At 44.9% G+C, this 13,399-nt stretch overlaps 1 protein-coding gene across 3 annotated transcripts; it reads left to right on the forward strand.

Moving 5' to 3' along the window:
* The first annotated feature begins 1,271 nt into the window (after positions 1-1,271).
* On the forward strand, positions 1,272-12,329 carry slc25a3a (solute carrier family 25 member 3a). Of its 3 annotated transcripts, none has more exons than XM_080537921.1 (8): positions 1,272-1,323; positions 1,872-2,036; positions 2,998-3,125; positions 4,505-4,684; positions 6,284-6,465; positions 8,449-8,621; positions 10,600-10,710; positions 11,850-12,329. In XM_080537921.1, the coding sequence occupies exons 2-8, from the start codon at positions 1,892-1,894 to the stop codon at positions 12,008-12,010; spliced, it is 1,080 nt and encodes a 359-aa protein (XP_080394047.1). In that variant the 5' UTR covers positions 1,272-1,323; positions 1,872-1,891; the 3' UTR covers positions 12,011-12,329. The 3 variants fall into 3 exon arrangements, with proteins under 3 accessions (XP_080394047.1, XP_080394049.1, XP_080394048.1); XM_080537923.1 differs by lacking the exon at positions 2,998-3,125 and adding an exon at positions 3,863-3,987; XM_080537922.1 differs by having other exon boundaries at positions 1,280-1,323; positions 1,713-2,036.
* The last annotated feature ends 1,070 nt before the right edge of the window (positions 12,330-13,399 follow it).

The raw sequence follows: 13,399 nt of genomic DNA on the forward strand, positions 1-13,399 counted from the left end.
ATATTAGTAATACGGTTAAGAACCTTCAAGTGAATATAATGTGCTAAATTGCATTGGAACTACATTCATATTGAGTTTTTCCTCAAGTTGGAAGTATGTGCCATGGTCTTTGTGGTGTGGGGGTAGTGTCAAGATGTCTGTGAATTATTGTTTTTATTTTTTGTATCCTCAGTATTTTTCAGATACCGTGGAAATGACATATGTGCAGTAGGCTTTAGAATCAAAAGGATTGCTAATTTAAAACACGAAGCAGCTGTAAGGTTCTTGGTCTATACATGCATTTATGTTACTAAATAACTTCTTAAACTTTTCTGAGTCAGGAAACTGTTTATTATGATTTTCTTTGGCTTATTGACAAGGTGATGATCACATTGTGGGGAGGGTCTTTAAACCAGGTGAGCATTGTTTGCATTGTAGTAGGCTACTCACATCATAATATATAGTGATGAATAAAAAAAATGTTATATAACATGAATTGTCTTCTACTCTTCTGTGTGTGGTCGGTCTTCTGCATATGTACATTGTTGATATTTAGCACTCATTCATTCACTTATTCAAAGTGACTTCCAACAGGTACATTTGTCATCATAAGCAAACATCAGTGCTAGGATCAGGTGTCATTGACAATGTCACAATGCTAGAAAAGGGAAGAATTCTTTTTTTATTCTCTTGTGTGGACTTGCATTGACCGTCCTAGATCGCAAATGCACTATAGATGACATTACAGGTGGCATGAGATGGATGACTGCCCTCACTGATCATCACTGTTGGAGAGATGGTACTGTCCTGGACGGCTGGCCAAGAATAGCCTCCATCAGTACAAAGTAATCTACTTACACCAGTCTCTCACGATCTCTTTCTTTCTGTCACACACACACACAGACACACACACTCACAAACCGTAATTTGTTAAAGAACATTTAACATGTGATAGGCTTATCGTAAGGAGAGGCTTGTAGAATATTTGCAAAATATGTAAATACTAGACTGTGGACAATATAAAAAGCTGTAAAGTTAATGTGTTAATTCTCCCGTTTGGGGGCACTATCACTAAACTAAATTCAAAAGACGCTCTAGCATTATCGCATTTATATGACGCCGCCTAGAGGCCTGAGAAAGTCGTCTTATATGACTGGGTCACGTGTTTATCCATCATTTTTACGTCCTTACGTCGTCCTTGATTGGCCGGAACAGAGATGAACCCTCCCACTAACCCTGTGACGTCGAGGAAGGACGAGTTGATTTACCGCGAGGTCATTCATTCGGCCTCTGTGAGCCGAGGGTTTCAGCACAGCGGAGTCGCCATTTTAAGACACTGAGAGAGTGAGTGGAGTTAATCTAACATTTACTTAGATTACATTTCAGTAGTACATGTTGTTTACAAAGGATAATACTATTATTGTTATATCATGTTATTCCACATCTCTGTTTAGAGGGCGTAGATATCAGCGACTTGCTGTTGAGGTTGGGTTCTTGTCCTGTGCAACCCTTGCAACCTTGGAAGGCTAAACCAGATAGTTAACTACCGTTTTCAGGCTAGCTTGCTTGCTTGCAATTTTTAGCTGATGAACTCTGAACATTTTTAGACTGCGTTTTGCCACTCAACATTGTTGGAATAAAAACGCATTGATTTGGAATATTGTCTGCACTTTGATTGCCATGCGTTGTTTAGATTACATATGACAGCTGACACATGTCTCTGACCGCCACAGCCCACGTGACGTCCCAGCCTTATATGTCTAGGGTTCCAGCCCACTCGTGGTGGTGGTGGCCAGCTAGTCAGCTTCTGCCCTTCAGTGAGAAGAGGAGCTGCCCGTCTCGAGCAGAAATACCAAGCTAACGTTAGCTCGCCTCCTCCTCCATCTCTGCAGCACAGCCCAGTCGAGACACCATGTACCCGACGGCACTCACGCAGCTGGCCCGGGGGAACCCCTTCAGCGCCCCGCTGTTCTCCCTGCAGCAGGTCAAAGACGAACCCAGACAGAGTCCCGCCGCAGACGGACACGTCCCCCGCAGGCTCGCCGCTGCGTCTGCTGGTAAGGCTTTGACCAAGGAGGCAGAAACCGAGACAGAGATTAACATGTAGCCAACAGATTAGCCGAATTATATTATAGCCATTCAAATACCTTCTTCGTATTTTTTTGATGGTACCTGTCTGGGTGAATGTCGTAGTTTACCAGTGTTAGTTAGTTAGTTAGTCAGCCTGTTCGTGCCTTTGCTTTGTGTTGTAACATGTAAATGTCAAGCCTGCCCTAGCGAGGCCTGGCCTGTAGCTAGGCACCCAGCTATGGAGGACAAGGAAGGACATATTTAAACCTTAACTTAACGTCGCAGGTACATGCATTGAATACGTTTGTCCTCTCCGGTAGTTGGTGTAAGCAAAGGTGACAGGCCTTTTTAAATTGAAGGGTAAAGATTTATATTCATCCAGATCTAGCACACATATGCATGTGACCCCTAAAGCTGTGCGCGTCAGACTGGCCAGCACAGAGACGTTTCATTGGTTGTCATTCTGGACACCGTCAGATTTTATTTGCATGTGACGATTTAGGACCGGATGAAATTAAATCCTATTTGTATGCATACCCATGACTTAAAAGTCCTCTGTAAGCAGTATTGCAGGTTTGAAGTTTTGCTTTTGTTGGTGGATCATATTTTAATTGCTTAGGGGTAAAGGTTACATTAACTTTTAATTACATACATGAACCACCATGTTTTCAGTTAGTTATTTTTACAGTATAGCTTGCCCTTGTTTGCAACCCAAACACTGTACAGTGTACTAATTGGTACTGTTTGTACCTCACACACAACAGCCCGGTAAAGCAGTTCAACCTTCCCATGGGTCTTTGACTCTGATAAAAACAAGCAGTCTTTGGACTGAAACACACTGTTCCCCCACCAGGAGTGGTCCAGTAGATGCATGAAGGCCTTTTCTATCAACTGATCATGAAGTCCACAAGTTTTTTTTAGTGACAAGTGTTGCCTGTCTTTCTTCAGAGGAGGGAGACAGCTGTGAGTTCGGCTCACAGAAGTATTTGCTCCTGTGTGGGTTTGGTGGAATCCTGAGCTGTGGCACCACACACACAGCCCTTGTGCCCCTCGACCTGGTCAAATGCAGAATGCAGGTCTGTCCCTGTGGCCTGGTGCCACTACAGCACTCCTTCCTAACCGCGTTTCTTTTTTTTGAGTAAAAAAATAATAATTTAATTTAGCATGGGAGTATCAACATCCAGTCGTCTTGGTGCCTTGTCGGTGTTGTCGTGATCCATGTCCACCTTTTCTGATTTTTAAAAATGTGTGTTATGGAATGACCCACCATGTTGCATGGTAAGTGTATGATTCTGCACCAGTGTTCTTGTGTGATAATGACCCTGCCTGTTTGTTATCACCGCCCCAGTCCCCTATAATCAACAGCGAAGGATTTCTGCTAGGTTAAGGTCAGAGAGGACAATGGGAAAATATTTCCAGAATGTTGACCATGCTATTTATATGATCTATGATCAAAGTGCGCTGTAACGTGTACTATTATAGGACCAATGCCCAACCTAGGACCACCGTAAAACTGTTTGTCTCCTGTTATAATATAGTAATTAGTACAACATCATAGAATACGTTTATTAGACGTCTAGGTTAGAATCACATGTTGTCAGATGATCAATCAGATGATTTTACTGCATGAATACACTTAACGATTATGAAATCACTGAAGTAAAGAAATCAAGGAATAATCAGATGAAATCAACTGAAATCACGTGTGTAATGATTCAACCCTTGTTCCCAATAATGGTGGCATGTCGGTGGTGATCTTTTCCCGTGTTGCATGTGACATGCATGTGCATGTATGTTGTGTTCTTTGCTGCAGAGGAGCTGAGCTGTGAATTTGGCTCAACCAAGTACTATGCTCTCTGTGGTTTTGGGGGTATCCTGAGCTGCGGCCTCACACACACAGCTGTGGTACCCCTCGACCTTATCAAGTGCCGCATCCAGGTGGGTATGGCAACCCCCCCACCCTGTAGCAGTGTGAAGGCCCCAATCCCAAGCCAACCCCCTAGCTCGTAACTCCACCGGCACTTGTGTAGACCTTGAACACATTTTCAAAGGATTGCTACGAGAGGAAACCCGCTGCAGCTAGTTGTAGTAGTGGTAGTTGAAGTTTATTTCAGTCATAGAAAAAACATCAGTAAAGGCGTTGAATGAAATAGAATATAAAAACAGAAAATTACCGAAAAGGTGTAAGCTGAAGCAAATAACTTATAGTGCCTACCCTTTTTACATGTTATATTTTAAAACAAAACAGAAGCAAAAAGGAAAATGTAAACAAAACAAAAGTTACATAAACAATAGTGACCCCATAGTTCACCTCCTAAAACCTGGCTAGACTAGATGACTTGACCTTACTATAACTACATCCACCCCATAGTTTTCTAGTCTAGTTAACCCCACAATTTTAATGCTGTTTAAGATTTGTGTGCTCATTGGTTGATTTCCCCCCTGCCCTATTTAGGTGGACCCTGACAAGTACAAGAGCATTGGCAAAGGCTTCTCTGTCACGTTGAAAGAGGATGGCGTGCGAGGCCTGGGCAAGGGCTGGGCTCCCACCTTCATCGGCTACTCCATGCAGGGACTCTGCAAGTTTGGCTTCTATGAAATGTTCAAGATCATGTACAGTGACATGCTGGGAGAGGTGAGTCATTGGTGTGGCATTGGCTACCCTGCTGATTGGGAGCTCCTTTGTCTAGTAGTGGTTAAAGGGATGGATCCCCTTGAAATTAAACATTTGTAAAATCTTTTTTGGTTTTAGATTTTATTGTTTTACTCTCAGCCCATTCAGACATGCATATGTTTTTTAAACCAACTAAATATTCTCTGATGTTTATACTATTTAAAATTGAGTGCATACCCTATACAGTCCAACATAAAATATATTATTATAAAATATAAAAGTTCTCACATTCATAACATTCTCCCCCTCTCTCTGCTCTCCCCCTCCCACGCTCCTCTCTCCCCCCCCTCCTCTCTCCCCCCGCCTGCCTCCTTGTTATTATTATTATTATTATAGGTCAGTATTTCTCAAAGTGTGGGGCGGGCGCGTCGTGAGAGACAGTTAGGAGGTCAACAAGTTACAGTATCTTAGCTGTTCATAATGATGGCATGTCTAACAGGGACACTGACAGGGAAAAGAAAAACGACAGAAAATCACAATACTTGAGAGTAGGGATGCACCGATCGGCCAGGTTCAGAGGGATGAGCCTTAACCGCGCCATTGATGTACGACTGTGTCGGAGATCTCCTGTCGATAAAAGCTCGCATGATTATACTACTATCTAGTATACTAGTATACATACTATCGCATGTGCGGAGTCCATACTCCACTCCACCCACTTTACAGCACAGTCGGAGTTCGGCCATTCCGTGTTCCGTGTGAATGTTCGCCAATGTGAGACGTTAATTTTTTATGCCGCGTTCAAACAGTGCAAGCAAACCATGCTGTTCTGTAAATGAGACGAGCATTGAGTGATGACTGCCTACTGCCAAGTAATATAATTACAGCAAACATGCCGGCAGTTTGGTATCTGTTCTCTGACTCTGAAAGACAACAAGAGGCACATTCTGATATTATAGACTTCCGGTTTCGTTTTCGCGTCTTCAAAATAAAAGCGCGAGTTAAGCGTTGTTGAAAATCAATGACACGTCGCTCGTAACTGGTCGCAGCCATGTTGTTTATTTGCGACGCACATTACGCAAGTCGACGTATTGACGTAGTCGATTACGTCGACGCGTCGTCCCAGTCCTAATTGTGTAGATCTACGTATACACATTACGAGAAATCTTCAGGTCTCAATTAATCAAATAGTTTTGCTGTCTCAGAAGGCTATTGCTGCGCTGGTCTTAAAAAGCCGTTAAGTCTAAAATCTAGCCATCAGATGTATAAGGCCTAAATAGGTCTAACATTTCAGTTATTCTGTCTAAAAATGAGGTGCTTGGTCTTAAAAATGAGATTAGCTTATCCTGCAAGGAAAGCAGTCGGACCACATCTATTTACGTTGAAATGAATCAAGCTGGAACCAAAAAAATGCCAATTTGCTTCCTTTTTTGTCTGTATGGCAGTGAAATCCCTGATTTCATCACCTCGAGGATGACAAAAAGCTTTCATATGGTGTCACAAATAGGTCTAAAATGCTATTCAAAGAGGTCTAAAAAAAGGTCTTAAATTTGACTTGTTGAAACTTGTAGGAACCCTGTATATGGTAAGACCTCTGCTGTCCCTGTCCCCCCCTAACAGGAGAACTCCTACCTGTGGAGAACATCCGTGTACCTGGCTGCCTCTGCCAGCGCTGAGTTCTTCGCCGACATCGCCCTGGCCCCGATGGAGGCATGCAAAGTCCGTATCCAGACCAAGCCCGGCTACGCCAACACCCTCAGAGAGTGTTTCCCCAAGATGTATGGAGAGGAGGGGGTCTGGGCGTAAGTTGTTTCCACTTAGACCTCTTTGATCCAGACGGTTTTATACACAATTCATGCACAATAGGCCGGTTTCACAAACAAGGCCTTAAATGGTAAATGGACTGCACTTAAATAGCGCCTTTTTTGCCCGCTCCAAAGCGCTTTACAACGGCCTCATTCACCCATTCACACACACATTCACACACCAATGGCGGCAAGCTGCCATGCAAGGCGCTGGCCCGCTCACTGGGAGCAATTTTGGGGTTCAGTGTCTTGCCCAAAGACACTTCGACATGTGGCCAGCCGGGCCTCAAACCGCTGATCTGCCAACCTTGTGATCATCAGACGGCGACTCTACCTCCTGCACCCTTAAGCCTAATCCTAGACTTAAAAGGCAATCTTCAATTGAGATTTTACACTGAAAGTGTCCTTCAGCCCAGGGCTAGGCTTAAGTCTTGTCTGTGAAACCAGCCCCATACATGCATACTGAATGCAAACCTTATTCGACTGGTCTTCAATACCATGTTAAGATGAACCAGCTGTATTAGAGATGAGTTTGAACAGCCCCGCGGTGGCGCAGCGGTCTAAGCATTAGCCTCTAGTGCAAGCTGCCCACCGGGGACTGGGATCGAATATGGCCGGGGCCCACAGGGAGCGGCATATTGAGCGGCCGCTCCCAAGGGGGGTATAGGACTATTTCCGGACAAGGATCCGTCGCGCAACACCGCCCCCGGGGTGCCGGAATAACGGTGTTGGGCTCGAGGAGCCAGACAGCTAGTCTGCCTGGCTATCTCCTCTGAGGTTGCCGGCCACGGGGTCGTGGAACGGGGGACTGTGGAACGGTCTAGCATAGGCACACCACATTGCCATAATAGCGATTTTTTTTGTTATGCTTGTTGTAAATAAAAGTTCTATGATGCATTGAAATGACATTCAACTAAGATAATAAGATGGTTATCATAATTTTTCAAATCTTTATTAATAAGTAATTACAGAAATAGTAAATGACATTTCCGAGAGCGAAATCTGTTGTGGTATTTAAAAATGGCGGTTAGCGTTGAACTCAGGAACATGGGATGAAGATGTTGTGACCAATCAACGGTCTGCAGCGTCACACGTCACACAGCCTGGCAAAAAAGTACCTTTCACTCCCCGGCTCGGTTGGCTCGGTTGGTAGTAGAGAAAGGAATACAAACCAGGTCGGGTCGGGTCGGCCCGGTAGTGGAAAAGCGCCATAAGTCTTCAATATGTTTGTGTAAACTAACAGGCTGTCAGGTGCATGATGATGCCATCTACTTGTGCCAATACATGGCTGACCTGAGACACTGGAGCTGTGTTGATGTAGGCGTGCGAACGCTCCAGCCCAGCAGGTGAAAGTAGTGCACCAACATTATATCGTATGCCTGCTCGCATCACAGAATATGATTAAAGTCGACTGCGTGTCACTTCCCATATAATCACAGTACATTTAGGGCAGTGCGCCCTCTAGTGTTAACTCTATGCTTTCACTATATGCTATCCTATGTTTTCAGATCGGTGATGGGAGTTGTGTAACCATCTGGTTGGGTGCCCTTTTGTCTAGGTGAAAGATTGACTTTCTCCCATTCTTTCTTTCTCTCTCTACACCTTTGCCATTCTCTCTCTCCTCCCCCTCTCTACCACCTCCTCCTCCTCCACCTCTCTACTACCACCTCCTCCCCCTCCCCCCCTACCACCTCCTCCCCCTCCCCCCCCTACCACCTCCTCCCCCTCCCCCCCCTACCACCTCCTCCCCCTCCCCCCCCTACCACCTCCTCCCCCTCCCCCCCCTACCACCTCCTCCCCCTCCCCCCCCTACCACCTCCTCCCCCTCCCCCCCCTCTCTACCACCACCTCTCTACTACCACCTCTCTACTACCACCCTTCTCCTCCCCCTCTCTACCACCACCTCCTCCTCCCCATCTCTACCACCACCTCCTCCTCCTCCCCCTCTCTACCTCCTCCTCCTCCACCTCCTCTCTGCAGGTTCTACAAGGGTGTGGTGCCCCTGTGGATGAGGCAGATCCCCTACACCATGATGAAGTTCTCCTGCTTCGAGCGCACCGTGGAGCTGCTCTACAAGTACGCCGTGCCCAAGCCCCGCAGTGAATGCACCAAGCCCGAGCAGCTCGTCGTCACCTTCGTGGCTGGCTACATCGGTGAGTACCGCACACTGAGGACCGCGCCACACACTAGGGCTGTTACGATTATTCGACGTCGTCGACGTCACCGACTACGTCAATACGTCGGTTAGCGTAATATGCGTCGGTTAGTCGCAAATAAACAAAATGGTGTGTTTTTTTTTTTTTTTTTTTTTTTAAACCTTTATTTTACCAGGCGAGACAATTAAGTGTATGAGTTAATGTTGAGCTAATGTATGAGCTAATGTTACACAAGCAATGTAGCTCACCACAGTTCGTATGTCTTGTCTTCTGGTGTTAGTAACGTTAGCTATGTAGCTGGCTAGCTACGGTAGCCTATTGTCATTGTGGTGCGAGCACCTACTGTACGTTATCTAGCTCGTAGCTCGCATGCTACGTTAGCATCAATTTAGCTAATCATAACATAGCAGCGAGAGTAACGTTAGCTAGCTATGTGTTGTGGTGATGGACAGACTTCTAAATGGCCATGTTGGCATTCAAGTTGGCTAAACATAGCAGTGAGGTGGAGACAAACACTTTTTCTTTATTTTATTTTTTTATTTTTTTACAGTACAAAAATTATCGTTAGACGTATCGATAAATTAGTCGTTAGACTAATCGAATAATCGATAAAATAATCGCTAGATTAATCGTTAGAAAAATAGTCGTTTGGGACAGCACTACCACACACTGAGGGGTACCACACACTGAGGACCGCACATGGAGGGGTACCACACACTGAGGACCGCACACTGAGGGGAAAGGGTCAACTTTTGGGGGATTTCTTTTTACCATGGGATTACATGGTCCACAGAAAGACTGTAGAAAAGGGATCACTCTGGAAGCTATGAAAGCGGATTATAAATAGATTACGTCATATGTGGATATTTGTATTTATTGTATGTAAATGGTAATAGGGAGACAGCAATTTGTTCAGATCCGGGTACTTCCCAGGTCCCAGAACTTCAGTTCAAGAAGTCAAGACTGGGGGGAACATCTGGACACTTCCATAACCACCTGGTCAAAGTAACCTGAGGTCAGGTTACTTTGACCCTATTGGGAAAAATAAATTAGTAATCATACTGTTCTGCCCGGGGTCTCCAGCAGGTCTTAATGCATGTAGATTGCTCTAAAATGACCGGTCCCATTTTGATGAAGTATTCAAAAGAGATTCTCTTCAGCCCCTCGCCACTAGGCCCGTCAGTCTTGGTGACCGAGTATATTCCAGTGGAGGCTCAGGTAGACCCAGCTAATAATATTTACCTGATGCTTTTTTCCAAAATGTCTTGCATCGCAGTGAGTGCATTTTTCAGTATAATTGCTCCCAGCGGCAATCGAACCCCCAACTCTAGGAAGAAGTGGTGTGCAGACAAATGGACAACTCTGCCAAAAAGGCCAGGACCACAAACCTCCTTTCACCTCCCCTATTTGTGTACTTTACGGTAAACCTCTGGGTTAAAATTACTCAGATTGGTCTTAAGTTAGAGATTCCTAGATGGGAGAGGTTCCATTACCTAGTTTTACTTACAATTTTGCTATTCCATTATCTCTGAGTGGACACGTGGTGCCTGTGTAAGAACAGGTTTCCCGCGCTGGTCTTAAAAAGCCTTAAAGTCTAAAACCCAGCAATCCGATTTATAAGGCCTAAAAAGGTCGCAAGTTTCAGTTATTAGGTAAAAATGAGGTGCTATGTATAAAAAATGTTATTAGCTTGTCCTGAAAGGAAATCAGTCTACTTACGTGGAAATGAACATTTACTTTTGAGTAATTATGGGACTTATTTATTTTATATTAATTATCCTTCAGACTTTTGTCTGTATGGCAGTGAAATTCCTAATTTCATCACCTCGATTATGACAAAAAGCTATCATACGGTGTCACGAAAGGGCAAAAATTCCATTCAAAGAGGTCTAAAAAGGTCTTAAATTTGACTTTTGAAACTTGTAGGAAACCTGAAGAATGTCTCCTGACGGCCTTGTCTTCTCTGTCCCTGCAGCTGGTGTGTTCTGTGCCATCGTGTCCCACCCGGCTGACTCCGTGGTGTCTGTCCTGAACAAGGATAGTGGCAGCACTGCCATGGGGGTGCTCAAGAAGCTGGGGCCCAAAGGTCAGTACAGAAGACAGCGTTGGGAACAGCAAAATGGGGACCGCGGCGTTTCAGAGATGTGCTCCTTTTGCTCAGATCTGTTGAATGCGATCATGTAATGATGTTATCCGTGTTCAGACAATGTGGTATTAGAACAAAGTGTTTTTAGGCCAGCACGCTCCTTAGATCCACCTCTGGGGGGCGCTCCTGTGTCGGGGCTGTTGTCTCTTTCTGAGGGCTGCAGCCTCAGCCTGGAGACCCTCGGCAGCTTTCTGGCTGTACGGTCGGAGGTGCTTGAGTCATTGGCGTGTGAGATCAGTCCACCTGCCCCTCCAGCCTCCTCTGCTGCACTGGCAACCTTCAGTTCTGCTGGCAGGAAGCTCCCAGTGCAGCTAGGCTGGGAGGCGGACACAATCTTTCCGTTCCTCTGGGTATAATCCTGTAGCAGCACACAGGCTACTTGCAGGAGCGTGTGCAGGAGAGCTACATGACGTGGTCAGATAGGAACAACCACAGGTGTGCTTCTCTGCCATGTTTGATGAGGAATCATTACCAAAAAAGCAAGAAAACGCATTATTATTTATTTCATTTATTTATTTACCAGGGACTGTGCATTAATCAACAAATCAGTGTAAATCAATGTAAATGCGCCAGAGTTAGCTCATGAGCTAATTTCATCTGTAGTCCCTGAGCAGGCTATTACAAAATGAATGGTGTAGTGTCATTAAAAACATCAGCAAGCACAACAAAACGACACAACAGGCAATGCACTACATGACAATACAAGACAAAGCAAGACAATACAAGATAAGCAGGCACAGCGAAATGACGCAACATTGCGATACAATACAAAACGAGACAATACATGACAAAGTGACGAATATAATTTAAAACAGTATTTACGAGCAGTGCTTGAAATGAGAATGAAATTATAGTTTGGTGAGGTGCAGCCTGTGCTGCATGAGTGCTGAATGAGGTATCATGTGTCATCTGTACAAAGTACATTTCTATCTATCTCATCACACCGGTGTGATATTACACTGCAAGACGGTGTGATGTCACACTGCAAGATATCACACTGATGTGTCCCGTGCCTCATGGCTGCCTCTCCCATGTCTTCCCCCCCCCCCCCCCCCCCCCCCCCCCCCCTCCCTCCTCAGGTGTGTGGAAGGGACTGGTGGCCCGTATCATTATGATCGGTACCCTCACGGCCCTGCAGTGGTTCATCTACGACTCTGTGAAGGTCTACTTCCGTCTGCCCCGCCCCCCTCCCCCAGAGATGCCTGAGTCCCTCAAGAAGAAGCTGGGGCTTACCGAGTAGAATCCGTCCCCTCAACCAAAACACTCCCAACACCCCCTGGGACCCCCGCGTCTGCGACAAGCTTTCAGTCTCATACCTCAACACTCCCACATCCGTCCACCCTGCAGTGCACTGCTCTGTTTTCTATATTTATGTACCTGCAGTATCTGATGTAGGGCTGCTAATCATGTATATTTAAGAGAGGAAAGGAGAGATGTCTCGCCCCCCCGCCCCTTACCATGACTGAAAGATAGAAGAATATATGTAGAAAATGGTCTGGTTTTATCAAACCCTGTCATTATGAAATGTGAAATTATGCTAATTAAATAAATTATATTATTCCCTGTATATCTCTGTTTTAGTTTTTTTTTCCTCTTGAAATACTTAACCGCTGTTGAAGGAAATGTTTTGGGATTACACATTGGCCGGTATAGAGGATCAGTCTGAGCAAGGCGCTCCCTAGGCTCTGTAATGTACAAATCACATGCATTCCTACACATGCCAATGAATTAAACGACATAAATATCAGCACGTCTGCACAGCACAGTCTGAACCGCCAACGTGGAACCGTTTTCTTTTCTGTTCTCATGTTGACCACTAGAGGGAGCTACAACCGTGTAGTTAGATGGAGTAGGATGAAGTTCAATCGTTTGTGCTGTTTTTTTTTTTTTTTTTTTTTTTCAATCCACACCTGCAGATATTAAACTGAAACTCACTCAACACAGAGATACAGGTTCATTCTCAATCTATGGATTATCTATGAATATTGTTCGATTAATGTTTTTGTCAATGTGCAAGGTTCACTGGTTTGTAGGTCAAGCCCAGGGTTTGTAATGTATCAGAGGAACTACATGGGTCAGTTGTTCACAGTGCCCTGAATGTGATATTACCGTTCCCTTATTTTTCAATGAAGAACTAGCAATGATGTCATCCTGTCTGTAGACAGCATCATCCCATTTATGAAATCAGTCATCACAAAACCTCTGAGCTGTGTTGTACTTTGTAGTTTAATAGAGGCCGTTCCAGTGACGAGGTAAGTGTGATCTTGGGCATGTATGCTAGTAGGTGAGTAGAATTACTAGAGAATCAGGGGAGGGGGGGTCTAAATAGACGTATAGCATGCGTCACAATAAGCCCAGAGGCTTCACTGGGTGCTATGTTTGTCGATGCCGTAGTGAGTCAGTGGTCATTGTTGTCATTATAATCCATTGGGTTCCTCTTAATAATAGGTTTTTCACTCCTGCTGAAAGCAGGGGGTACGATGGAGAGGCAATGGCTTTCTGGGAAATGGGATGTGTCTGCCTCTTAAGGCTGCTGACACAGTGGAGGTTGGGGGGTCATGGGATATGGAGTCCTGTTCCTCTGTGACCTATATCCATTGAATGCTTTCAAACAGTAATAACTGAAAAT

The sequence above is a fragment of the Nansenia antarctica genome, assembly GCF_963989245.1.
Source record: "Nansenia antarctica genome assembly, chromosome: 8".
Lineage (NCBI taxonomy): Eukaryota > Metazoa > Chordata > Actinopteri > Argentiniformes > Microstomatidae > Nansenia > Nansenia antarctica.

Excerpts from the sequence above, each read along its gene's own strand:
- slc25a3a (XM_080537921.1), top strand. The coding sequence starts at position 1,892 with ATGTACCCGACGGCACTCACGCAGCTGGCCCGGGGGAACCCCTTCAGC. Across the intron at positions 4,685-6,283 it reads ACAGTGACATGCTGGGAGAG|GAGAACTCCTACCTGTGGAG; the intron begins GTGAGTCATTGG and ends CCCCCCTAACAG. Across the intron at positions 6,466-8,448 it reads GGAGAGGAGGGGGTCTGGGC|GTTCTACAAGGGTGTGGTGC; the intron begins GTAAGTTGTTTC and ends TCCTCTCTGCAG.